Source organism: Phoenix dactylifera, chromosome 18 (genome assembly GCF_051530095.1).
Source record: "Phoenix dactylifera cultivar Ajwa chromosome 18, Ajwa_hap1_PhDact_Kaust_v1.1, whole genome shotgun sequence".
NCBI classification, from domain to species: domain Eukaryota; kingdom Viridiplantae; phylum Streptophyta; class Magnoliopsida; order Arecales; family Arecaceae; genus Phoenix; species Phoenix dactylifera.
This window is the reverse complement of record NC_143207.1, coordinates 19,893,195-19,919,976: the sequence shown is the minus strand read 5'-3', so window position 1 is coordinate 19,919,976 and position 26,782 is coordinate 19,893,195. Positions and strand designations below refer to the sequence as shown.

At 40.5% G+C, this 26,782-nt stretch overlaps 1 protein-coding gene across 1 annotated transcript; it reads right to left on the bottom strand.

The window, feature by feature from the left end:
- Window positions 1-1,908: 1,908 nt before the first annotated feature.
- LOC149750979 (uncharacterized) lies at window positions 1,909-26,782 on the bottom strand. Its single transcript, XM_089928461.1, has 4 exons — window positions 26,361-26,782; window positions 25,659-26,117; window positions 2,509-2,851; window positions 1,909-2,376 (listed from the first exon to the last, which is right to left on the bottom strand). Exons 1-4 carry the CDS (start codon window positions 26,714-26,716, stop codon window positions 2,080-2,082), a joined length of 1,455 nt encoding a protein of 484 aa, XP_089784587.1. The 5' UTR covers window positions 26,717-26,782; the 3' UTR covers window positions 1,909-2,079.

Sequence of the window (26,782 nt, the reverse complement as noted above, 5' to 3'; positions counted from 1 at the left end):
TTTGTTGGCTTCTGATTTCTTCTTCCATTTTGGGGAGATCCAAATGTCAATTAGCTTATTCCAATTTTCTCTAGAGATCCAATTAGGGGGTTTATCACGGGCTCTATTTAAATCTCCTTTTGCTTCTAGAAGCTTTTGGCTTCTGACCCTCCCTAATGAGGTTGTCAACCGTCGCTGACAATGCTTGTTCCAAACTTGATGCACATGATGCAATTGTCCTGGAAGAATTGTGTGTATCTCCTAACAATATATAGGTCGCAAGTAATCAGACTTACTAATTGGCATGTGCAACAAGGGCAAAAGTTAATGATAAGAAATATAAATTAATTACATCACCTCAAATTTGTTCCACATTCCAACTTTAGCATGTGTAGGGACCTCCCTCTATGACAACCACGGACCATTGAAAAATTGGCGCATTATAGCAACAGCTTTATGACTGACCTCATAATCAAGAAACCTACAATTTAAAAAATATTCATTAGAAAATAAATTAAATACTATAAATGCAACAAACACATAAATTTAAATTAGTGATAGAAGAAAGTGATATTTTCATACATTCCTCTTGTGCACCTAACAATCACTTTTCCATTTGCATCAACAGGGGCTTTAAGGGTTGGCTCTCGGCCATTGCTCTGTCTTGGATCAATCCCAAGTTCATCATTCATCTGATCCTCATTCATTGTATCCTCATGATTTTGCACTGCACCATTCATTTCTTCATCATTTATTTCTTCATTTGTATCCATCTCTTCAATCATGTCCCCATCAGGATTGTAATCATCATCATCATGACATTCCTCGACATGCTCAGGCAACCTAGGAGGTTGAGGAGGAACTTGAGTAGCAGCCAGTATTAAAGCTGCTTTTCCATTACCTCTTGGTTTCCCTTTTTTCTTGGCCATAGCTGCACAACAATAAAAAGTTGTAGTTAATTCACAATATAAATGTCAACAAATCCAATCAAAGTAAAGAACAATCAGTGGACCTGTTGCTTTCCCTTTGCTCTTTCTCATGTCTGCACAATTATAATTTATAAATCTAAAATTAGTTATATTAGCATTCATAAATATGCATGTTGTATTTTAATCTTCCTCAGCCTCATGCTCCTCTTCCTCGGTTTGTTCATCTTCAAAATCTTCTTCTTCATCCTCAAAGTCCTCTTCCATTTGGTTAGTTGTCAACTCAATTTCTGCTGTATCAATATCTTCTGCATCTCTATTAACACCAACCAAAATGTCTGGATCATCAAGCTCATCTGTCATCGAGATTGGGGTAGGAATCCTGTGGTTTTCTTCTTGATAAAAATCAAGAAAATTATCTTTTGTCACACTAGGAGTGAACCTACCTCTAGCTTTTGTCTTAATTACTGCCCACCACAATCTTCGATTCTTCTTCTTACCTGGGTAACCAGTATAGAACACCTGATGTGCTTGTTGAGCTAATACAAAAGGATCATTGGTTGGAAGTCTTAGTTTGTAATTGATCTCAACGAGGCCATGTTGAGGGTGCACTTTCATACCCTTATCTCTATCATACCAGTCACATTTGAATAACACTACTTTATTACCAACCCCAAAATAGTCTAACTCGATAATGTCAACCAACATCCCATAATAGTCACTCTCAAAGTCATTGTAACTGCTTCCCTTAATGCACACACCACTGTTGAAGGTTCTTTTATCCTTTCCATATTCTTTGGTGTGAAATCTGTACCCATTCACAAAGTAGCCTTTATAACATTTAACTTTATTCCCAGGGCCATATGCTAGGTCCTTTAAGCGCCCATCAACATGATTTTTACTGTCATTAACCTAGCATGATAAAAATAATATCATAAGAATAAATCAAGAGAAAGTCTAATTTATTATTATATTTATGAATTATGTACTTACATATGACCTAAACCAAGCCGGAAACTCCATTTCGCGTCGTCTTTCCAAATCTATTTGGCTTATATTTGGACAAGATTGGCGGATATAATCATCAAAATACCTACAAGACAAAAGATATAATCACATATATTGTACTCCATATGCATTTTTATGCATGATTATAATTAAGTACTTGTGTAACTTACTTTCCAAAAGGTTGAACCTCCTCACAATTCAGAAGAACATATAATTCAGCAACACTAAACTCCTGAGTAGTCAAATGCCTTCCAAAAGGTTTCCCAAAAGGCCGACCTTGATGAGTAAAAATGGATAGACGATCCACGAGATCAAACTCCCCTTCGTCTTCATTACGGGGAACTTGATTTAACCTCGTTTGTATAGAAGGCTCAAAATAATGCGAACAGAAAGTTGATATTTCTTCTATGATGTAAGCCTCGACAATAGAACTTTCAATCGATGCTCGATTCTTTACCTTCTGCTTTATATCATGCATAAGCCTATAAATAAGATTAATATGTTAATTTCTCAAATTTAATGGATACAAAGAAACTATTTAATGGATTTACAGAAATTGTTACCTTTCAAAGGGGTACATCCATCTGTACTGCACGGGCCCCCCAACCTTAGCTTCATAAGCTAGATGAATAGGTAAGTGCTCCATTGAGTCAAAAAATGCAGGAGGGAATATCTTCTCAAGTTTGCAGAGAGTTACCACAATATTTTTCTCAAGAACATCCATATCTTGGACACGCAAAGTTGTGTTGCATAAATCTCTAAAGTAACAGCTTAATTCTGTCAATGCATCCCACAATGGTGCTGGCAATACTTCACGGAATGCAATTGGAAGCAATCTCAGCATAAAAACATGACAATCATGACTTTTTAACCCGTAAAACTTATAATCATCCAGGTTAACACACTTCGATATGTTTGAAGCATATCCATCAGGGAGTCTTAATTGTTGCCCAGAGATGGTCACCCAAGAGGGGGGTGAATTGGGTGTTTTAAAACTTTTCGCCTAATTAAAAATAAAACACACAAATGTATGAACTAAAGTAAAGAAAGAGGAATGAGAAAGGTCAATCGCAAACACAAGGTTTTATAGTGGTTCGGAGCTTCCACTGCTCCTACATCCACTCCCCAAAGCACCTTTGGGAATTTTCACTATAATCCAAGATTACAGTCCGGTAGTTTTGCGAGTGCACTACCCAACTCGTTGTTTTACACCGGGCTAACAACAAACCCTATAACCCCCAATTTCACTTAGGCTTGGGACGCCTTTTCCTTGTTTCAAGTCCCTTGACTGGAACAAGCACAATATTGATAGAGTTTTACAAAAGATTGGAAAGCTCTAAATAAGCAAATATGACAATGATAAGCAATAAAACCCGGAAGAATCCTTTTGCTGTTGGAAGCGTGGGAAATGATGATTCTTCCGATGTGGATCGCGTAGTCTTAAGCGTGAGCTTTGAATCCCGAGCGGAAGAGAGTAGTTGAGCTTGAAATCACTTGGAAAACTCGAAAGCACTTGATTTCTTCACTTGAATGCACTCACTTCCTTGAATCTCTCTCTCTCTTGCTTCTCTCTTAAATGATCTAGCTTTGGGTTGGTGGAGAGTTATTGAGAAGCACTTAAGAGGTCCCTTTTATAGCCCAAAAAGCAAATATAGTCGTTAGAGATAAAGTAAAAGAGATTTGAAATTCAAACCAGACCTGCAAAAGTTGTCAGTCGCGTCCCAGGCGCTCCGGAGACGTCTCCGCTTCAACGCGAGACGTCTCGGCTGTATAAATTTACTTTTCACTTTGTTTGGGGTCGACTCGGCACTTTACGGGGACGACTCTGGAATTGTACCGTTTGAATCCTTGTTTTTCTGTTTTTCTGAGAGGGTCGTCTCTGTACTTTACGGGGATGTCTCGGCTTGTTTGCACTTTTTGCATGGGGACGACTCCGCTGCCTTGGGGACGACTCCGCTGTTATAACTCCGAAAAACATGTCTTCTGGAATTCTCTGAGAGAGTCGACTCCGCTCTTTCAGGGGACGTCTCCGCTGCCTTAACTCCGAAAAAGACATCCTCTGGAAAACCCTGAGAGAGCCGACTCCGTTACATCGGGGACGACTCGGAAACTCAGCTTTTTACTTGCGGGGACGACTCCGCGTACTGTGGGGACGGCTCGCGCATATCACTTGAAATCGGCCTTTCTGCCGCCACTGAGAGAGTCGACTCCGCTACTGAGAGAGTCGACTCCGACCCTGCGAAACGCCTCGCCAGGTGCCGGGGACGTCTCCAAGTGTGCCAGTTCTTCCTGTTTGTGCCAGAGACGTCTCTGAGACCATCAGGAGACGTCTCGGCTGTCCCTGATCTGTTTTCTTCATCTCAAAAATTCTTCAATAAATCCATAAAAATTATGGAAACTTGCCTAGACATTTCTTAACAATATTCTTAATAAAACACATGAAATCCTCAATTAAATTGTTAAGATAAATGGTATTATACTCTAGTGTTTTGTATTCATCAAAATCCATTAGGGGATCAACAATCTCCCCCTTTTTGATGATGACAAAACACTGAGTATATGCAAAATTCGAAATTTAAACATATACACAGTATTTGATCAGATATACAAGTCTAATGTTTTGATTGGAGCTAGATACAATGTGCATAATTCAAAATAGTCAATTTTCAGTTCTATCCTTATGCATAAAATTGATCTTAATAGCTCTTGAGCAATTTTAGCATATCAACTGAATTTGAATCAAGTTAAAATGAAATATTGATGCTAAAGATAATTGAAGGCTAAGTTCTTTTTGACTCCCCCTTTCTTTTCCAGAAGGGCAATTATCTTAAAGCCAATATTCTTCAATTTTATCTTTTCTAATTCAACTTTGGAGTATGAATTTCGTATTTTGCATTCCAATGTATCCAATATCCATATTGGTTCTACTCCCCCTTTTTGCATTTCATAATTAAGTTAAGTTCTATTATATCTACTCCCCCTTTTTGTCATCAACAATGAAGGGGACAAATTATCCTTAGGTGCTTAAAAGCATACTTCCTAGTAAAATTCAGCCTATTTCCATGAACCACTCAAGGATATTCAAGTTGTGCTCTCCCTGTCCAAGTTATTTCTATTAATGAATTTAGTAATTCATATCACTCCCCCTTTGTTTTGGTATTCATTTCAGACACCTCTTTTTGTTAATCATAGTTATCACGAGATGTGCTCCCCCTGTGTCATATGCATTGATAAGTTGTGTTAAATTTTACCACTTAAGGCATGCTATGAGATTTTTATGGCACATCACTAGATCACATACACAATCACAGAATCACATACACATAGTTAACAATGTACACAAAGTTTCAAAAGAAATTGTATTCATGTATCATTGCAAACCTTTGAAGTCAGTACAAAGTTAAAAGAAGAAAACATTACAAGTATTGATTTCTAATACAAAAGGTGTTTCAAAATAGCCTAGGGTTTACAAAAAGAAGATCCCTAGATGTCTACAAAATGTCCCTCATCGGCGACGTTGCTCATAAGCCCTACAAGCTGCATCTATAAATGCATTGATTGAATCCATTAGGGTCTTAAACTGATCTCCCTGTGACTTATGGAAGGCTGCCACAAGTGCTTCAAATTCTATAGTTGCCATTTCAATTCTTCCTCTAAGTTGGGCAACCAAGGTGCCCACATTGCCTCCTGGGCTTGTCAACTCTTTAAGACTATTTGAGATGGTCTTCAAGCTGTCCTTTAGCTCAATTGATCTGAAGGTTTGGGTGGCACCCACACCAACTATTTCTTGCGTTGTAGCTTCTATCTGAGCTCTAATTTCCTTCAGCTCTTGTAGAAGCCCTTCATGTGAAGCTCTGATGGGGGCCAACTCAGTAGAAATCATGGATCTCATTTCCTCCCTCATCTGCTGGCAAATGACAGATGCTAAGGTGCGCATCTGGTCTTCTGATAGGAAGGAGGGCCCACTGACTGGAGGAGGTGGTGGCATGGATGTGGAAGGTCCAGCTGAGCTGGAGGGTATATCAGGAAAATCCATGTGGCTAGGTGGAGGAGAGTGGTGGTCAGACTCCTGATGTGGGATCTCAGGTTCTAGAGTTTGAGCTTTTCTTTTTGGTACCTTGACCCAAGACCCATCTACCTTTTGAAACTCCATTCTTCGCATTGTGCCCTCATTATAGTAGTCGGTGTTTCTCAAGGGTTTTGCAGGTTCGTTTTCGGGAATGTGAACCTTAAAGTATTTAAATACTAGGGTAAAGATCATGCCATAGGGTATACTAAACCTAGAATACCTATGACATAGAGCAATGTAGTTTAACATGAGTCTAGGGAGGTTTAGAGGAATCCCTAGTAGGATATGGTGCATGATAACTAAATCCCGCTCCGAAACAAAATCGAAGTGACCGGTTTTAGGAAACAAGACCCGGTTGACAATACTCAAAAGTAATCTCATCTCGGCATTTAGGTCTTGTGAGTTCACTACATCAAGAGGGCCGCAGTCCTCTCTTCCTAGAAGTAAGTTTAGGACTATTTCCCTTTGAGGATGTGAGGTCGGAGCCTCACCGTCCTTAGAAATTTGCAAAACAGTGGATAGAATATCCTCATTAATTTCTACTAATGTCCCCCGGACATATGCAGTGTACCCTAAGTCCCCTAAAGCCATATTACTAAACATTTCTCTAACAAGGCCGGGGTAGGTCGAGGTATTGAGGGTACAAAAGTATTCCCACCCTTGGGCACGGAGTCTCTCTCCAATAGAGAACCCCTCACTATCTAGGAAATGAAAATCTATGTACCTCCCAGTGGTTACTGTGCGATTCGCACAGGATATGGTCGCGGTTGGTGGAGCAACCGGAGGAGACGGCGCGGAAGGTTCTTCCCTCCGTTCCTCACCGTCGGCCGCTGCCCTAGGACGCCTCCCACCAGTCCTCCTAGCTCTTTTAGGTGCCATTGAATGGAAAACCTAGGGAAATGAGGAGAAAGAGGCTAGGGTTTGTGTTGGAGAGAAAATGGAGGCTAGGGTTTTTGTTTTTGTCGGGGATGAAAGGGATAGCTCGGGTCGGCTCGAGCTGTTTCGACCTATTTTAAAAAAACTCCGTTCGGTCCCCGAGACGTCTCCGCGACTAAGGCGAGACGTCTCGCCGGGGGGACGTCTCTGCGATTTGCCAGAGACGTCTCCGGCACTGAAAAATTTTAGACTGATTTTTATCTTTTCCCAATTTCTTTCATTTAATCACTCTAATCAATATGATTTCTTTTGGTGAATACGGAATGAGTTTGTTTGTGATCCTCCCCCTTAATAATACATCCTATAGAGGTTTAATAATGATTTTTGAATTATTAATGTTGAAATGAGGAATGTTTGACCAAATTTCGAATGCCTATGAAATAGGCTCTGAAAATGTCTCCATGAAGAGTCCAAGGGAGGGTAACCATCCTCCGAAAAGTCAAACAGTTCGTCATTTAGCTTAGATGGATTCATGCTTTCACTTATGTTGACCTTGAGGTGGATTACTAGTTTGAGTAGCAAGGCAATGCAATACAAGTTCAATTTATTTGCTAGGATCATACAAGCTCAAAGCATTTCTTAGGAAGTTGAATCTATCTTTACAAAGGGGCTTTGTAAAGATATCGGCCAATTGATTTTCAGTACACACATATTCAATCATCACATCATTTTTCAGCACATGATCCCTAATAAAACGATGCCTAATCTCTATATGCTTTGATTTAGAGTGTTGGACAGGATTCTTTGTTAAATTAATTGCACTTGTATTATCACATTTAATTGGTATATTATCCATTTTGATACCGAAGTCTTCAAGTTGTTGCTTAATCCAAAGAACTTGGGCACAACAGCTTCCAGCTGCAATGTACTCAGCCTCCGCTGTGGACAAGGCAACTGAATTTTGTTTCTTGCTAAACCAAGAAACCAAATTAGCACCCAAGAATTGACATGTGCCACTTGTGCTTTTTCTGTCGAGTTTGCACCCGGCAAAATCAGCATCGGAATAAGCAATTAAATTTATGTCAGATTGTTTTGAATACCATAAGCCTACATTAGATGTCCCTACTAGATATCTAAAAATTCTTTTAACAGCTTGCAAGTGTGATTCCTTAGGACATGCTTGGTATCTAGCACACATGCAAACACTGAATAATATATCTGGTCTACTAGCAGTAAGGTAAAGTAAAGAGCCTATCATACCTCTGTACAATTTGCAGTCTATACTTTTACCTTTTTCATCTTTGTCAAGCTTGCAACTTGAGCCCATGGGTGTGCTGATTTCCTTTGCATCCTTTATCTTGAATTTTTCCAATATTTCCTTGATGTATTTGGATTGACTGATGAAGATGCCTTCCTCTGATTGTTTTATTTGTAGCCCAAGGAAGAAGTTGAGCTCACCCATCATGCTCATTTCAAATTCTCCCTGCATAAGCTTGGCAAACTCTTGACAAAGACTATCATTAGTAGCACCAAAAATTATATCATCCACATAAATTTGCACAAGCAATAAGTCATTCCCTTTTCTTTTAATAAAGAGGGTTTTGTCTACATTTCCTCTCTTAAATTTATTTTCAATTAGAAAATTACTTAATCTTTCATACCATGCCCTAGGAGCTTGCTTAAGTCCATACAATGCTTTATGCAATTTATAAACGTAATCTGGATGTAAGTGGTTTTCAAAGCCTGGAGGTTGTCCTACATAAACTTCCTCCATTATATAACCATTTAAAAATGCACTTTTTACATCCATTTGATAGAGTTTAAAATCCATGAAGCATGCATATGCCAAAAGTAGTCTAATAGCTTCTAATCTAGCAACAGGAGCAAAAGTTTCATCAAAGTCTATTCCTTCCTCCTGATTATAACCTTTGGCAACTAGTCTATCTTTGTTTCTTATGACTATTCCATCTTCATCTAGTTTATTTCTATACACCCACTTGGTGCCTATAATTGTAACATTAGGGGGTCTTTTCATTAGAGTCCAAACTTCATTTCTTTCAAATTGGTTTAATTCCTCTTGCATAGCATTTATCCAATTATCATCTTTTTCGGATTCTTCTAGTGATTTAGGTTCTATTTGTGAAACGAAAGCAAGATAATTACTGGTATTTCTTAGAGAGGATCTTGTCCTTACCCCTTGCGAAGGATCACCAAGGATTAGATCCCTTGAATGACCATGTGCATACCTCCATTCCTTAGGAAGATCTTGATTTATTGATGGAGGTTGATCTTCTTCATCTTGCTGAATTGTATCTTCTTTGATCTCATCCTCATGTTGTTTGTCTTGTATGGAGAATTCCTTCATTCGGTCTTCAAGTATACCTGCATCACCATCTTCTTCTTTTCTAGAAGAATCTCCGTTAGCTTCATCAAAAACAACATGAATGGATTCTTCAACAACAAGAGTTCTCTTGTTGAAGACCCTGTATGCTCTACTAGATGAGGAATAACCTAAGAAGATCCCCTCATCTGATTTAGCACTAAATTTGCTTAGATTGTCCTTTCCATTGTTTAAAATAAAGCATCGACAACCGAAAACATGAAAATAACTTATATTTGGTTTCTTACTTTTTATCAACTCATAAGGTGTCTTCTTTAAGATGGATCTAACTAAAGCACGATTTAAAATATGACATGAAGTATTTATTGCTTCAGCCTAAAAATACTTTGGTAGATCCGATTCGCACAACATGGTACGAGCCATATCTGCTAGTGTGCGATTCTTCCTTTCTACCACCCCATTTTGTTGGGGTGTCCTAGGTGCCGAGAAATTGTGATTGATACCATTTTTTTCACAAAATTTTTCAAAATACTGATTTTCAAACTCGGTACCATGATCACTCCTAATTGCTTTTAGTTTAAGATTGAGTTCATTCGAAATCCTGTTATGAAACTTGATAAAAGCGGGAAAGGACTCATCTTTGTGTGCAAGAAATGAAACCCATGTAAAACGTGAAAAATCATCAACAATTACAAGACCAAATTTCTTACCCCTTAGACTAGCAGTTCTAGTGGGTCCAAACAAATCCATGTGAATTAGTTCTAAGGGTTTTGATGTTGATACTATGTTCTTAGACTTGAAAGAACTTCTTGTTTGTTTCCCTAATTGACATGCAGCACAAATTTTATTCTTTTCAAAATCTATTTTTAGTAGTCCTTTGATTAGATCCTTTGTAATTAATTTAGAGATTAAATCCATGCTAGCATGCCCTAACCTACGATGCCATAACCAACTAGTCTCATTGACTTTGGGATTCATGGCTACAAGACATTGGCCATCCTTCATGGTGAGATCATCAAGATCTACCATGTAAACATTTCCATGCCTATGTCCTGTGAGTATGATCTCATTGTCAATTGGACTACTAATTATGCATAGTGATGATTCAAATGACACTTTAAAGCCCTTGTCACAAAATTGACTTATACTTAATAAATTATGTTTTAGTCCATTAACTAACAATACATTATCAATAAATGAGGAGGGTGATATGGAGATTTTACCAACACCAATGATTTGACCTTTAGCATTGTCTCCGAATGTGACTACTCCTCCTTCTTTTGATTTCAAGGTGACGAAGAGACTCTTGTCACCGGTCATATGCCTTGAGCAACCACTATCAAGATACCACATTCTCTTTTTGTTTCCGGCTGCAAGGCATACCTGCAAAATGATCATGTGAAGCTCTTAGGTACCCAAGTTTTCTTGGGTCCTTCGTGGTTAGTGTAGTTGGTTCCCTTAGGCACCCATACTTTAGTTATGTTTTTAGCTTTCACAAATGTACTCTTGTTAGTTTGGATCTTTCTTTGAATACAAGAGTAGGCTTTATGTCCATTCTTTCCACAATGAAAGCACGTAGGTTTTTCAGTTTTGACATCTTTTGCTTTCACAAAAAAATTCTTTAGATATTTTTGTTGCTTGTTAGTTTTATATCCTAATCCGGCTTTATTAAAAACAGCTCTTTGATTTGAAAGAATAAGATTTAATTTTTCAGAGCTTTGTGTAAATTTTTCAACAATTGGTTTGTACTTATGTACCTCATTCTTAAGATTCAAATTTTCTTTAACTAGTTCTTCCTTATCCTTTTTAAGAGATTCAACATTTTGTGCGAGTGAGGTATTATTATCGAGTAGGGATTTTACTTTTAGATTTAATTCCTTAATTAGTGTTTTTGCCTTTTCATTTTCAATGCTAAGTTTTGAATTTTTGATTTCTAGGTCAATAGTGTTAATATTTTTAATGCTCTCCTTTTCAATTAATAGGTTTTCAATATCTTCCTTCAGTTTTTGATTGGAGGCTTTTAATTCTTTATTCTTTGCTCCTAACATACTACAATCACCCATAAGTTCTTGAAAAGCTTCATATAATTCTTCTAAAGTAAAATTTATAGTTGGGTTTTGACATACCTCGTCATCTTCGAACGCCATGAAGCACAAATTGGCGGTCTCTTCCTTCTCTTCCTCGGAAGATGATGTGTCACTATCATCCCATGTTGCCTTCAATGCCTTCTTCTTCTTCTTTCCAAAATACTTCTTTTGTTGAGGGCATTCGGAACGAATGTGTCCCGGTCTCTTGCAATCATAGCATATGATTGGGTCTCTTTCTTTTTCTTTTTTTTTTTCCAATCATTTCTCCCTCCAAATTTTTTCCTTGGGAAGGGTTTCTTTTTCCTCATGAATTTTTTTAAACTTCCTAACTATCAAACCCAAGTCCTCGTCCTCACTTTCTTCCTCATTCTCACTACTTTCTTCTTCACACACACTCGAAGTAGCCTTGAGTGCAATTGTCTTCTTCTTTGGCAAATCATCTTCATGTTGCTTCATCGTGAGCTCATGCGTCATCAATGAGCCCAAAAGTTGTTCTAGTCCCAAGGTGTTGAGGTCTTTGGCTTCTACGATTGCCGTGACCTTTGCTTCCCATGCTTTCGGCAAAGACCTGAGAATTTTACTTACAAGTTCCGGATTAGTATAAGATTTACCCAAACTCTTTAGACCATTAATTATATCGGTAAAACGTGTAAACATGCATGTGATGGTTTCATTGGGTTCCATCTTAAACAACTCATATTTGTGAACTAGAATGTTCACTTTGGACTCTTTGACTTGATTTGTACCCTCGTGGGTAACTTCAAGCCTATCCCATATTTCCTTAGCGGAACTACATGTGGAGACTCTATTAAACTCATTTGCATCTAGAGAACAAAATAATGAGTTCATGGCTCTAGAATTGAGTTGAGCCATCCTATCATCATTCTCATCCCAATCCTCCTCAGGTTTGGGAACTTGAATCCCATTAACCATGTGTGATGGTTGTGGAGTGATTGATTAAAACCCTATTTGATTTTGATGAGCTCAAAGCATTTGAGTATATCTCTTGTTTACTAATGAATTCAATTAAGTGTTTCAGTGAAAATCTTGTCTAAGTGTCTCTAGACTTGGTTCATAATATTTTGGATAAGTTAAGAAGTCAGCTTGAACCAAAGTCTGAGACTCGAGTCGACTCCAGAGTATCACGAGTCGACTCCAAGCGTATCAAGTTCACTGGCACGAGCTCGAGTCGACTCCGGATCAGTACGAGTCGACTCCGACTGAGAACAGACAGACGAACAGAAAGCATCAACTCAAAACCTGTCAGCGAGTCGACTCCTGAACTGCGCGAGTCGACTCCGATGTTCACCGAGTCGACTCCAGGGTAGTATGAGTCGACTCCTAGGAGTCACAGGCAGAAAAGTCAGAGAGCAGTTTTCGGGTCTGAGATTCGAGTCGACTCCAGTGGAACGCGAGTCGACTCCGATGGTTGGCAAGTCGACTCCAAAGAAAGTGAGAGTCGACTCTCAGAGGAACACAAGAAAAAAGTCAGAGAACGTTTTTCGGACTCTGAGATTCGAGTCGACTCCCGCAATACGCGAGTCGACTCCTAGACACCACGACCCCAAAGAAGACAGAAGACCAATCTGCTGTGTCTGAGAGCCGAGTTGACTCCTAGAAAGCTCGAGTCGACTCCAAGGCAGCGGTACACCAAAAGGGCAGAAGACTTAGTTTTGGAAACTGAGAGCCGAGTCGACTCCGGGGAAGTTCGAGTCGACTCCAAGACTGGACGAGCCAAAAGACAGAAGATCGGGAGTTCGGGCTCTGAGCGCCGAGTCGACTCCCAGGACAGTCGAGTCGACTCGAGTTGGCCAAGTTGAAAATTGGCTCCGTGGACTTCATGGGATGAGCCGACTCCGAAAATGCCAAGTCAGCTCCAGAAGTTGGCGAGTCGACTCCGGGTCAAGACGAGTCGACTCCCAGTCGAAGAGGCTACTTTAATTCAAATCCGAAACAGTTGCCGAGTCGACTCCAGAAAAGCATGAGTCGACTCCCGCTACAGCCGAGTCGACTCCTGATCGCGCGAGTCGACTCCAACCCACTAACGGACATATTGTCAGGCTGTGCAGAGTGTGCAGAACGGGCAGAAAAAGGTCTCTAACGGCTAGTTTCCGTGGGGGTTGGTTTAAAAAGCCACAGAGGATTGTAGCAAAGTAGAGAACAACCATTCCACTCAAAGTAATCAAGCTTTCAATCTCTGCAACCTGATTTTCAACGGAAAAGAGGGAAGAGCAACATTAACTGCATCCACCTACTTCTTCCCAACATTGAAAGAGATCTCCTCCTGCATTCAAGTCGACCAGACATTCAAGAGGAGACCCGAAGTTCAAGAAGCCCTACTCTACTCCAACTCAAACATGTTTGAGGGCTTCTAACTTCTCTTTTGTTTATATTGTTATTTATCTGCTTTTGAGAAGCTCTGTTTTTTCTGTTACTCCTTTTTACTTCCATCTTGTCTTTGCTTGGTTCAATCGGGGGATTGAATCAAGGGTATTGAGGTTGGTTGGTGAGCCGAGCGTAAAACCAACGTGTAAGGGTTCGATTGTGATCTCGGAAAAATAATCGGATTGGTTCTAGTCGGTGAGCCTGGGAAAACCGACCGAGTTCGTTGTGAGCTCATAAAACAACAAGTTTGGTTGTGAGCTTGGAAAACAACCAGCTGTAATCCAAGGGGTTATAGTGAATTCCCAAGTGAGACTTGGGGAGTGGACGTAGGAGCAAGGGTTAGCTCCGAACCACTATAAAACATTGTGTTTGTGATTGTTTGTCTCTCTCTATCTCTCGCATTTCATTCACCGCACATAGAAACTAATTAATCATCTCGCAAAAGAATTAATTAGTTATCCACAAAAGTTTTAATAGCCAAATTATTTTAAAACCCAATTCACCCCCCCTCTTGGGTTGTCTATCTGGGCAACAAGTGGTATCAGAGCCTAAACTCTTCTACTCTAAGAGTCAAAGATCAAAATGACAACCCCATTTGGATCTTTCCACATTGAGGGTCAGTCCACCCAAAGACCCCCATTCTTTAATGGATCTGACTACTCATATTGGAAGGCTAGGATGAGAATATTCATCCAAGCCCAAGACTATGAGATGTGGACCATTGTAGCAAATGGGCCATACATCCCATCCATTTATGTAGAGGGGGTCACTGTACCCAAACTAGAAAAGGATTGGGATGAACATGACATGAGAAAGGCACAACTAAATTCTAAAGCTATGAATGTGCTTTATTGTGCCTTAGATAGAAATAAATTCAATAGGGTCTCTACTTGCAATTCTGCAAAAGAGATTTGGGACAGACTTGAAGTGACCCATGAGGGCACGAATCAAGTCAAAGAATCCAAAATAAATATATTGGTTCATAAGTATGAATTATTTAAAATTGATTCTAATGAAACAATCACATGCATGTTCACTAGGTTTACTGACATTGTCAATGGCCTAAAAAGCCTTGGCAGGAACTATACTAACAGTGAGCTTGTCAGAAAAATTCTTCGCTGTCTACCAAGGTCATGGGAAGCCAAGGTGACGGCAATCCAAGAAGCTAAAGACTTGAACAAGCTTCCACTTGAAGAGCTCCTTGGATCCCTAATGACTCACGAGCTCACAATGAAACAGCACAGCGAAGAAGAGTCCTCCCATAAGAAAAAGGTAATAGCTCTTAAATCTACATCATCTAATAAAGACTTGTCTTGCAGCAGCAGTAGTGAAGAAGAAGAGCTTGAGGGAGATGATGGTGAGGCTCTTCTTGTGCGCAAATTCAGAAAATTCATCAACCACAAAAAGTCCTATCATCAAAGGAGAGGCCCCTCAAATTCCTACCGCAAGGACAAAGGTAAGGAAAGGGAAAATGAGGGGATTGGGTGTTACGAGTGCAAGAAGCCGGGTCACATAAGAGCTGAGTGCCCTTTACTGAAGAAGGGGAGCAAGTACAAGAAGAAGAAGGCTCTTGTCACAACACTATCCGACTCTGACTCATCATCCTCTTCATCGGATGAGGAACAAGAGGAAAAGGCCAATTTCTGCTTCATGGCCAATGAAAATGAGGTAACGTCCGAATCGCCTTTAGATTTTACTTTTGATGAGCTTTATGATGCTTTTAATGAACTAATGATTGAATATAAGGCTATAAATGCTAAAAACAAAGAACTAAAAGTAACTAACCAAACTTATATCCGTAAGTATGATTCATTAGTTAAGGATAAAGATGTTCTTATCAAAGAAAATTTAGAACTTAAGACAAGCAGTCAACTCTTAACTCAAAAGACTAATACCTTGAGTAAAGATAATGAAAAATTAACTAAGGAAATTTCAGAACTTAAAAACAATAAACAAAACTTAAACGAGAAACTCATAAAAGATTTAAACATTCTAAAAACCGAAAAACAAACTCTAACTAAAGAACTTGAAAAGTACAAACCTTTGGTAGAAAAGTTTACATATAGTTCTGAAAAATTGAACATGATACTAAATAGTCAACGAGCAGTATTTAATAGAGCGGGTTTAGGGTATAATCCAAAAAATAAATAAAAACTTCTTAGTAACTTCTTTGTTAAAGCTGGAGAAAGCAAAACTAAGAAAGTAATCTGCTTTTGTTGTGGAACTGTAGGACATAAGGCAAATGTATGTGACTATAGGAAAGGGAAAACTAAAAGAAAAATTAAAAGGGTATGGGTTCCAAAAGGAACCAATATGACTAACCATGAAGGACCCAAGAAAACTTGGGTACCTAAGATTATATGATCTGCTTGTGTAGGAGTGCCTTGCAGCCAAGGTCAACAAAAATTGCTGGTACTTGGATAGTGGCTGCTCAAGACACATGACGGGTGACAAGGATCAATTTTTCACCCTTGAAGCTAAGAAGGGAGGTGCTGTGACTTTTGGAGACAACAACCAAGGTCACATCATTGGTATTGGTAAAGTTCAAATTACCCCTTCTACTTTTATTGATAATGTTAGATATGTTGATGGTCTTAAGCATAACCTATTAAGCATTAGTCAATTATGCGATAAAGGGTATGATGTTATGTTTAAACCATCACTATGCATTATAACAAACCCAAATGACAATAGTTTAGTTTTTAAAGGAATTAGACGTGGGAATGTGTATGTTGTAGACCTTGAAGATCTTGCCAAACATAACCAATGTTTAGTTGTTAATGAAACTAAGGATAATGATGCTAGTTGGTTATGGCACCGTAAGTTAGGTCATGCAAGCATGGACACAATAACTAAACTAGTTAAAAGAGATTTCGTGATAGGTTTGCCAAAATTAAAATTTGAAAAGAATAAAATATGTGAAGCATGTCAATTTGGCAAACAATCTAGAAACTCATTTAAATCCATAAAATGTGTCTCTACCTCTAGACCTCTAGAATTATTACACATGGACCTATTCGGACCAACTAGAACAACAAGCCTAGGTGGAAATAAATATGGTCTAGTTATTGTAGATGATTATTCTAGGTACACATGGGTCATGTTCCTAGCACATAAGGATCAAGCATTTTCTGTTTTTAAGAAATTCCATAAAGAAGTAACCAATGCTAGAGATACCTCAGTAATAGCTATTAGAAGTGACCATGGTACCGAATTCGAAAATCAGTCATTTGATGAGTTTTGTAGTAAAAAGGGGATAACCCATAATTTTTCTGCACCTAGGACACCACAACAAAATGGAGTTGTGGAAAGGAAAAATAGAACTCTAGAGGAAATGGCTAGAACTATGTTATGTGAAAGTAACCTCCCTAAGTACTTTTGGGGAGAAGCCATTAATACTTCTTGTCATATATTAAATAGAGTTTTATTAAGACCCATTATAAAGAAAACACCTTATGAACTTTGGAAAAACAGAAAACCAAAAGTTAATTACTTTCATGTTTTTGGATGTAGGTGTTTTGTTCATAATAATGGGAAAGATAATCTAGGTAAATTTGACTCTAAATGTGATGAGGGCATATTCTTAGGTTACTCCACAACTAGTAAAGCCTATAGAGTCTTTAATAAAAGAACCCTAGTTATAGAAGAATCCATACATGTTGTGTTTGATGATTCTAGTGATTTTTCCTCTAGTAAGAAAGGTAATTTTGATGATGAGGCTGAAATTCTTGAAGAAAAGATAAATGAGATGACATTACAAGATGACAATCAAAAATTGATTGAAGATGCATCATCAAGCCAAGAGGCTATTGTGGATCATGGGCTAACTAAAGCTTGGAGGTATGCTCACGGGCATCCTAAGAAACTAATTCTAGATGATCCATCTCAACCGGTTAGGACTAGAGCATCCCTTAGAAATTTAAATAACCATCTAGCTTTTGTCTCACACTTTGAGCCCAAACACATAGAAGAAGCCGAAAATGATGTAAATTGGATAAATGCAATGCAAGAAGAATTAAACCAATTTACTAGAAACAAAGTATGGAATCTAGTTGAGAGACCTTCTGAATATCCAATTATAGGTACAAAATGGATTTATAAAAATAAACTAGATGAAAATAGAATTGTAATAAGGAATAAGGCTAGACTAGTAGCAAAGGGTTATAATCAAGAAGAAGGTATAGATTTTGATGAAACCTTTGCTCCCGTAGCTAGACTTGAGGCTATTAGATTATTATTAGTATTTGCATGCTCTAAGGACTTCAAGTTATTTCAAATGGATGTAAAAAGTGCATTTTTAAATGGGTATATTAATGAGGAGGTATATGTAGAACAACCTCCTGGTTTTGAAAATCATCAATACCCTAATCATGTTTATAAATTGAACAAAGCACTTTATGGTTTGAAACAAGCACCTAGAGCATGGTATGAGAGGCTTAGCAAATTTCTACTAGAACATGAGTTCTCTAGGGGTAATGTAGATACAACACTATTTCTGAAAAAGAAAAACCAAGATATGCTACTAGTACAGATTTATGTTGATGATATCATTTTCGGTGCTACTAACAATCGCCTCTGTGAAGAATTTGCTGATTTGATGCAGAGTGAATTTGAGATGAGCATGATGGGAGAGCTGAACTACTTCCTCGGGCTTCAAATCAAACAGTCTGAAGGAGGCATCTTCATCAATCAAGCCAAATACATCAAGGAGATGCTCAAGAAGTTTGATATGGAGGGAAACAAATCAATCAGCACCCCCATGAGCTCATCATGCAAATTAGACCAAGATGAATCAGGTAAATCTGTAGATCAGAAACTGTATAGAGGTATGATAGGATCTTTATTGTATCTTACTGCAAGTAGACCTGATATTATGTTTAGTGTTTGCATGTGTGCTAGATATCAGGCTAATCCTAAGGAATCACATCTAATTGCAGTAAAGAGAATCTTTAAATACCTAATAGGAACAAAGAATATAGGGTTATGGTATTCTAAAGAATCTAGCCTAAACCTAATAGGATACACAGATTCAGACTTCGCTGGATGTAAGCTTGATAGAAAAAGTACCAGCGGGTCTTGTCAATTTCTAGGAGAAAACCTAATCTCATGGTTTAGCAAGAAACAAAACTCGGTTGCATTATCTACTGCTGAAGCTGAATATGTTGCAGCCGGAAGTTGTTGTGCTCAAATCTTGTGGATCAAACAACAATTAGAAGATTATGGCATTAAACAAGATAAAATACCTATTAACTGTGATAATACAAGTGCCATTAATCTAACTAAAAATCCAATTCAGCATTCAAGAACTAAACACATTGAGATAAGACATCACTTCATAAGAGATCATGTACTGAATGGTGATGTGACACTACAATTTGTTTGTACTGATGATCAATTAGCAGACATTTTTACAAAACCCCTAAGTGAAGAGAGGTTTAGTGTGCTTAGGAGGAGATTAGGAGTGATTGATCCATCCTAGTGGTAGTTTCCACTAGATTCGTTGATTTTGATGATTAGATTGTGGTTAAAATAGAGTTTCTTTTCAATGATCATCAAATCAGATCATAATTTAGCGATTTTCCCTCATTCGGCACGAACATAACATGACTTTTAGGTGCGTGCCAAAGTTAGAGACGACTCGAGTAAGTTTCAGAGTCGGCTCCTGAGGGGGAGTCGACTCGCGCATTTGCGGGAGTCGACTCGAGATTGATGGCAGCAGAGGGGGAGTCGACTCGCGCATATTCTGGAGTCGACTCGAGGTCGAGTCGACTCGCGACTCAGTGGAGTCGACTCGCAGTCGGGATCCGACTTTTTAACCCTAACTTTGTCATTTCGAAAACACTTCTATTCTCCGCCGCCACTGTTCACAAGCCCTAGAGTCGACTCCTAGGTCGTCCCCGGTCGTCCCCAAGCCTTTTTCGTCAACCTTTCACCGTCCCTTAGGGTTTTCCTCCCAATCTAGGTCCTTATGCCGCGTAAAACCGTAGTCCGGAAGAGGTCCCGACCCGAGGCCGGTCCCGAGAGGCGCTCCAAGGCTCGGCACGATCCCGCGAGGCAACAACCTCCGGCTCGTTCCCCGCCGAGGGCGGTTCCCGCGAGGCCGTGCGCCGGGAAGGCCGTCACCACCGGGAGATCTGTCGATTTCGACTATCTCTCCCGGGAGGGTTTCACCATAGGTGAGAGATTGCGTGTCCAGGGCTTAGAGTATTTCCTCACATTAGATCTCCCAACTTACCCTGGATTAGTTAGAGAGTTTTACGGTACCGTCCATCGGGGAGATGGGGGTATCGAGGGCACGGTAGCCGGTGTCCCTCTGTTCATTATGGAGGATCTTATTGCCCACATCCTCCACCTTCCACAAGTAGGGGTGGCTCCCACACACCCCGAGGACAGGGTTGAGGCCCTTACGGCCATTCTAGGGCATCCACCCCAGTCACCCTTAGACGAGGTATCCGCTAACTCACTTCCGATTGAGGTGCGGATCCTCCTGAGTATATTGTCTAGGTCCATCTTCCCTAAGACCGGGAGATTTGATTTTGTATCTGAGAGAGACCTAGCTCTCATGTTCTACATGCTTCAGGACACCCCAATCAACTTTCCCAAACTCATTTATCGATACCTGTGTGAGCCACTAGACAGACCTAGGCTCACCCTACCCTACGGTATGGTATTCACTCTGTTGTTTAGGGAGTACGAGATTCCTATCCCTGAGGGGGAACCCTTTCGCGCATTGCGATGGACTGATCGCATGCGTCCGGAGACCCTACATAGGATGGGGTTTCGGAAGATAGAGGGGACATGGGTTAGGAAGTCCTCCATCACCACACAGACCACCAGACACTCCCCTAGTCCTGAGCCAGATTCTGACTATCCTGACTTACCGGACTTTCCATCCACTTCTGCTCCTACCACCTCCGCCGGACCCTCCTCCTCGGCTCCACCACCCATGGAGGTCCGCATCGCTCCTGAGCAGCTCCGGGAGCTGCGGCAGGAGATAGTCCGAGATCTGCGGGATGATCTGCTTCGGGAGCTCCAAGGTTCAGTGCCTGCTCCCTCTCCCGCTCCATCTTCAGCGTTGGTTCCTTCCCTGACGGCCGTGACTGACATGACGGCTCATGTGCGGGAAGAGATCTACAACATGAGGACTTTGCTCCAGGCCCAGTTCCATAGCCTGAGTGAGGTCACGAGCACCACTCGACAGATGCGGAATGACATAGGACGTGACATGCACACCACTACCGAGGGGGCCGAGCGCTTGTCGAATGTGCTCATCGACAAGCTGGACGCACTTCAGACGTCGGTGACTGAGCTCTCCACTACACATAGCAGAGCCACTTTGTCGATTATCACTCAGCTCGGGCATGTTACAGATGCAGTCACCCTCCTCATGGAGCAGAGCAGATTGAGAGGAGGAGCCACATCCTCGAGAGGAGGAGCCACATCCTCGAGAGGAGGAGCTACATCCTCGAGGAGACCATAGCTGTTTTTTGTGTTTTGTTTTGACATGTATTGTTTTTGCTTTACTTATTGTATTCTCAAATGTATTTACATACAAATCAATACAATGAGTAGCCATATCTTCTTCAATTCTGTGCCATTTGATCTATGATTGATTGTGTGTGCTTACCTCCTTTTTGATACGATGACAAAAAGGGGGAAAAATATGTATAAAATATGTAAAAGGAATCAATGAAAATCAATATAAAAAAAAAGAAAAACTTTTAAAACACACAAAAATTTGTTCTAAGTAGTGGATTTGGTACCTCGAGGCTCATTATCTCTCTTTTGGGGATCCTAATGGAGTAATCTCCAGAATCTATTCAAGGGATATTCGCAGATTAGCTGAATCCTACTCAAGAACAAATTGACAGATTTTCCCTCTAAAAACCAAAAATTTAAAAGTCAAAAATTCTTATGAATCAAGACAAAGTAGATTGCATATGTTGAGGGGGAGAATCTGAATTTTAAGCAAGCTAAATCATTAAAGATATATAAGCCAAACAATTGATTGCATGATATGAAGGCTTATATAATTCCAAATGAAAGGGAGAGTTTTAACTCCGAAATTTATTGTTCACACCTTTCAAACTTGGATAAATTAAATTACCAGACATCTGAATTCATTTATGGATTTTACTTCCTTGTTTATAGAGCAATTCATTTTACATATACTCAATGTTTTGTCATCATCAAAAAGGGGGAGATTGTGGAGTGATTGATTAAAACCCTATTTGATTTTGATGAGCTCAAAGCATTTGAGTATATCTCTTGTTTACTAATGAATTCAATTAAGTGTTTCAGTGAAAATCTTGTCTAAGTATCTCTAGACTTGGTTCATAATATTTTGGATAAGTTAAGAAGTCAGCTTGAACCAAAGTCTGAGACTCGAGTCGACTCCAGAGTATCACGAGTCGACTCCAAGCGTATCAAGTTCACTGGCACGAGCTCGAGTCGACTCCGGATCAGTACGAGTCGACTCCGACTGAGAATAGACAGACGAACAGAAAGCATCAACTCAAAACCTGTCAGCGAGTCGACTCCTGAACTGCGCGAGTCGACTCCGATGTTCACCGAGTCGACTCCAGGGTAGTATGAGTCGACTCCTAGGAGTCACAGGCAGAAAAGTCAGAGAGCAGTTTTCGGGTCTGAGATTCGAGTCGACTCCAGTGGAACGCGAGTCGACTCCGATGGTTGGCAAGTCGACTCCAAAGAAAGTGAGAGTCGACTCTCAGAGGAACACAAGAAAAAAGTCAGAGAACGTTTTTCGGACTCTGAGATTCGAGTCGACTCCCGCAATACGCGAGTCGACTCCTAGACACCGCGACCCCAAAGAAGACAGAAGACCAATCTGCTGTGTCTGAGAGCCGAGTCGACTCCTAGAAAGCTCGAGTCGACTCCAAGGCAGCGGTACACCAAAAGGGCAGAAGACTTAGTTTTGGAAACTGAGAGCCGAGTCGACTCCGGAGAAGTTCGAGTCGACTCCAAGACTGGACGAGCCAAAAGACAGAAGATCAGGAGTTCGGGCTCTGAGCGCCGAGTCGACTCCCAGGACAGTCGAGTCGACTCGAGTTGGCCAAGTTGAAAATTGGCTCCGTGGACTTCATGGGATGAGCCGACTCCGAAAATGCCAAGTCAGCTCCAGAAGTTGGCGAGTCGACTCCGGGTCAAGACGAGTCGACTCCCAGTCGAAGAGGCTACTTTAATTCAAATCCGAAACAGTTGCCGAGTCGACTCCAGAAAAGCATGAGTCGACTCCCGCTACAGCCGAGTCGACTCCTGATCGCGCGAGTCGACTCCAACCCACCAACGGACATATTGTCAGGCTGTGCAGAGTGTGCAGAACGGGCAGAAAAAGGTCTCTAACGGCTAGTTTCCATGGGGGTTGGTTTAAATAGCCACAGAGGACTGTAGCAAAGTAGAGAACAACCATTCCACTCAAAGTAATCAAGCTTTCAATCTCTGCAACCTGATTTTCAACGGAAAAGAGGGAAGAGCAACATTAACTGCATCCACCTACTTCTTCCCAACATTGAAAGAGATTTCCTCCTGCATTCAAGTCGACCAGACATTCAAGAGGAGACCCGAAGTTCAAGAAGCCCTACTCTACTCCAACTCAAACATGTTTGAGGGCTTCTAACTTCTCTTTTGTTTATTGTTATTTATCTGCTTTTGAGAAGCTCTGTTTTTTCTGTTACTCCTTTTTACTTCCATCTTGTCTTTGCTTGGTTCAATCGGGGGATTGAATCAAGGGTATTGAGGTTGGTTGGTGAGCCGAGTGTAAAACCAACGTGTAAGGGTTCGATTGTGATCCCGGGAAAACAATCGGGTTGGTTCTAGTCGGTGAGCCTAGGAAAACCGACCGAGTTCGTTGTGAGCTCGTAAAACAACAAGTTTGGTTGTGAGCTTGGAAAACAACCGGCTGTAATCCAAGGGGTTATAGTGAATTCCCAAGTGAGACTTGGGGAGTGGACGTAGGAGCAAGGGTTAGCTCCGAACCACTATAAAACATTGTGTTTGTGATTGTTTGACTCTCTCTATCTCTCGCATTTCATTCACCGCACATAGAAACTAATTAATCATCTCGCAAAAGAATTAATTAGTTATCCACAAAAGTTTTAATAGCCAAATTATTTTAAAACCCAATTCACCCCCCCTCTTGGGTTGTCTATCTGGGCAACAATGGTTCTTGTGGTCCCTTGACTATAACCCTCCACAAGGCATAGTCTTGTGCTTGAATGAAGATCCTCATTCTAGTTTTCCAATAGGTATAATTTGTCCCATTGAAGAGTGGAGGTCTATTGGTTGCCTGCCCCTCAGCAGGAACATTGTTAAAGGGTGTTCCCATCTAGATCTTTGGCTAAGACGGTTAGGTCTTCAAGAAATACACAGAGCACCCGCTCTGATACCACTTGTTGCCCAGAGATGGTCACCCAAGAGGGGGGTGAATTGGGTGTTTTAAAACTTTTCGCCTAATTAAAAATAAAATACACAAATGTATGAACTAAAGTAAAGAAAGAGGAATGAGAAAGGTCAATCGCAAACACAAGGTTTTATAGTGGTTCGGAGCTTCCACTGCTCCTACATCCACTCCCCAAAGCACCTTTGGGAATTTTCACTATAATCCAAGATTACAGTCCGGTAGTTTTGCGAGTGCACTACCCAACTCGTTGTTTTACACCGGGCTAACAACAAACTCTATAACCCCCAATTTCACTTAGGCTTGGGACGCCTTTCCCTTGTTCCAAGTCCCTTGACTGGAACAAGCACAATATTGATAGAGTTTTACAAAAGATTGGAAAGCTCTAAATAAGCAAATATGACAATGATAAGCAATAAAACCCAGAAGAATCCTTTTGCCGTTGGAAGCGTGGGAAATGATGATTCTTCCGATGTGGATCGCGTAGTCTTAAGTGTGAGCTTTGAATCCCGAGCGGAAGAGAGTAGTTGAGCTTGAAATCACTTGGGAAACTCGAAAGCACTTGATTTCTTCACTTGAATGCACTCACTTCCTTGAACCTCTCTCTCTCTTGCTTCTCTCTTAAATGATCTAGCTTTGGGTTGGTGGAGAGTTATTGAGAAGCACTTAAGAGGTCCCTTTTATAGCCCAAAAAGCAAATATAGCCGTTAGAGATAAAGTAAAAGAGATTTGAAATTCAAACCAGACCTGCAAAAGTTGTCAGTCGCGTCCCAGGCGCTCCGGAGACGTCTCCGCTTCAACGCGAGACGTCTCGGCTGTATAAATTTACTTTTCACTTTGTTTGGGGTCGACTCGGCACTTTACGGGGACGACTCTGGAATTGTACCGTTTGAATCCTTGTTTTTCTGTTTTTCTGAGAGGGTCGTCTCTGTACTTTACGGGGACGTCTCGGCTTGTTTGCACTTTTTGCATGGGGACGACTCCGCTGCCTTGGGGACGACTCCGCTGTTATAACTCCGAAAAACATGTCTTTTGGAATTCTCTGAGAGAGTCGACTCCGCTCTTTCAGGGGACGTCTCCGCTGCCTTAACTCCGAAAAAGACATCCTCTGGAAAACCCTGAGAGAGCCGACTCCGCTACATCGGGGACGACTCGGAAACTCAGCTTTTTACTTGCGGGGACGACTCCGCGTACTGTGGGGACGGCTCGCGCATATCCCTTGAAATCGGCCTTTCTGCCGCCACTGAGAGAGTCGGCTCCGCTACTGAAAGAGTCGACTCCGACCCTGCGAGACGCCTCGCCAGGTGCCGGGGACGTCTCCAAGTGTGCCAGTTCTTCCTGTTTGTGCCAGATACGTCTCTAAGACCATCAGGAGACGTCTCGGCTGTCCCTGATCTGTTTTCTTCATCTCAAAAATTTTTCAATAAATTCATAAAAATTATGGAAACTTGCCTAGACATTTCTTAACAATATTCTTAATAAAACACATGAAATCCTCAATTAAATTGTTAAGATAAATGGTATTATACTCTAGTGTTTTGTATTCATCAAAATCCATTAGGGGATCAACATTAATCCTTTCACCCACTCGTAGACCTCTATTGCTTGGTCTTTGGACAATACATAGGAAGCTCGAGGCTTAACTAGCTTTCCATTAACAAATTGAATCCTCAACTTAGGACGCTTGCAATACAACTCTAAATCTTGCCTTGCTTTCACATTATCTTTAGTCTTCCCTTTTACATCCATACAAGTATAAAATATATTAAGAAACACATTCCGAACAATATGCATGACATCTAAATTGTGTCGAATAAGTAGTGTATGCCAATAGGGCAACTCCCAAAATATGCTCCTTTTCACCCAATTATGATCTTTACCGAATCCAGAAATGGTGTGCTTAGGAGCTCTCAAACCAAAAGTTATATTAGGCAAAGCAGAGACCCTATTTTTCAACTCCTCACCAGACAGTCGAGGAGGTGGGGGGTCTGTCTCTATTCTACCATTGAAGAGGCCATCAACTTGGTATCTGTATGCATGGTCCATGGGCAAGAATTGACGATGGCAGTCAAAAAAAGAAGTCTTCCAACCATGTTGTAGTGTAAAAGTTTTTGAGTTCTCCAAACAATACGGGCAGGCCAACTTTCCATGCGTACTCCATCCTGAAAGCATGTCATATGCAGGAAAATCGTTGATAGTCCACAATAAAACTGCCTTCATTTGAAAATTCTCTTTTCTAAAAATGTCATAAGTGGTGACCCCTACTTCCCACAATATTTTAAGTTCATCAATCAAAGGCCTAAGCAAGACATCGATACTTTTGCCGGGGCTCTTAGGTCCAAAAATGACTAAACTTAGAAAAATGTAGGGTCGTTTCATACATATTGATGGTGGAAGATTGTAAACTGTTACGAAAACTGGCCAACAAGAATAAGGACGAGCTGATTGGCTAAAAGGGTTAAAACCATCCGTACATAACCCAAGTCTCACATTACGAGGCTCGGTAGAAAAGGATGGATGAATGCGGTCAAAGTGCTTCCAAGCCTCCCCACAAGCAAGATGCACCATCTCATCTGAATCACCTCCCTTCACATGCCATGACATGTTTTCAGCTGTTCTGCTTGACATAAAAAGCCTCTGAAGTCTTGGTGTTATTGGAAGATATCGCAACCTTCTATAAGGAATATCTTTTTT

Coding starts and splice junctions, on each gene's coding strand:
- LOC149750979 (XM_089928461.1), bottom strand. CDS start 26,716: ATGTCAAGCAGAACAGCTGAAAACATGTCATGGCATGTGAAGGGAGGT. Junction 26,118..26,360: donor ATTGATGAACTTAAAATATT/GTGGGAAGTAGG, acceptor CCATGCATACAG/ATACCAAGTTGATGGCCTCT. Junction 2,377..2,508: donor AAGCTAAGGTTGGGGGGCCC/GTGCAGTACAGA, acceptor CATGATATAAAG/CAGAAGGTAAAGAATCGAGC.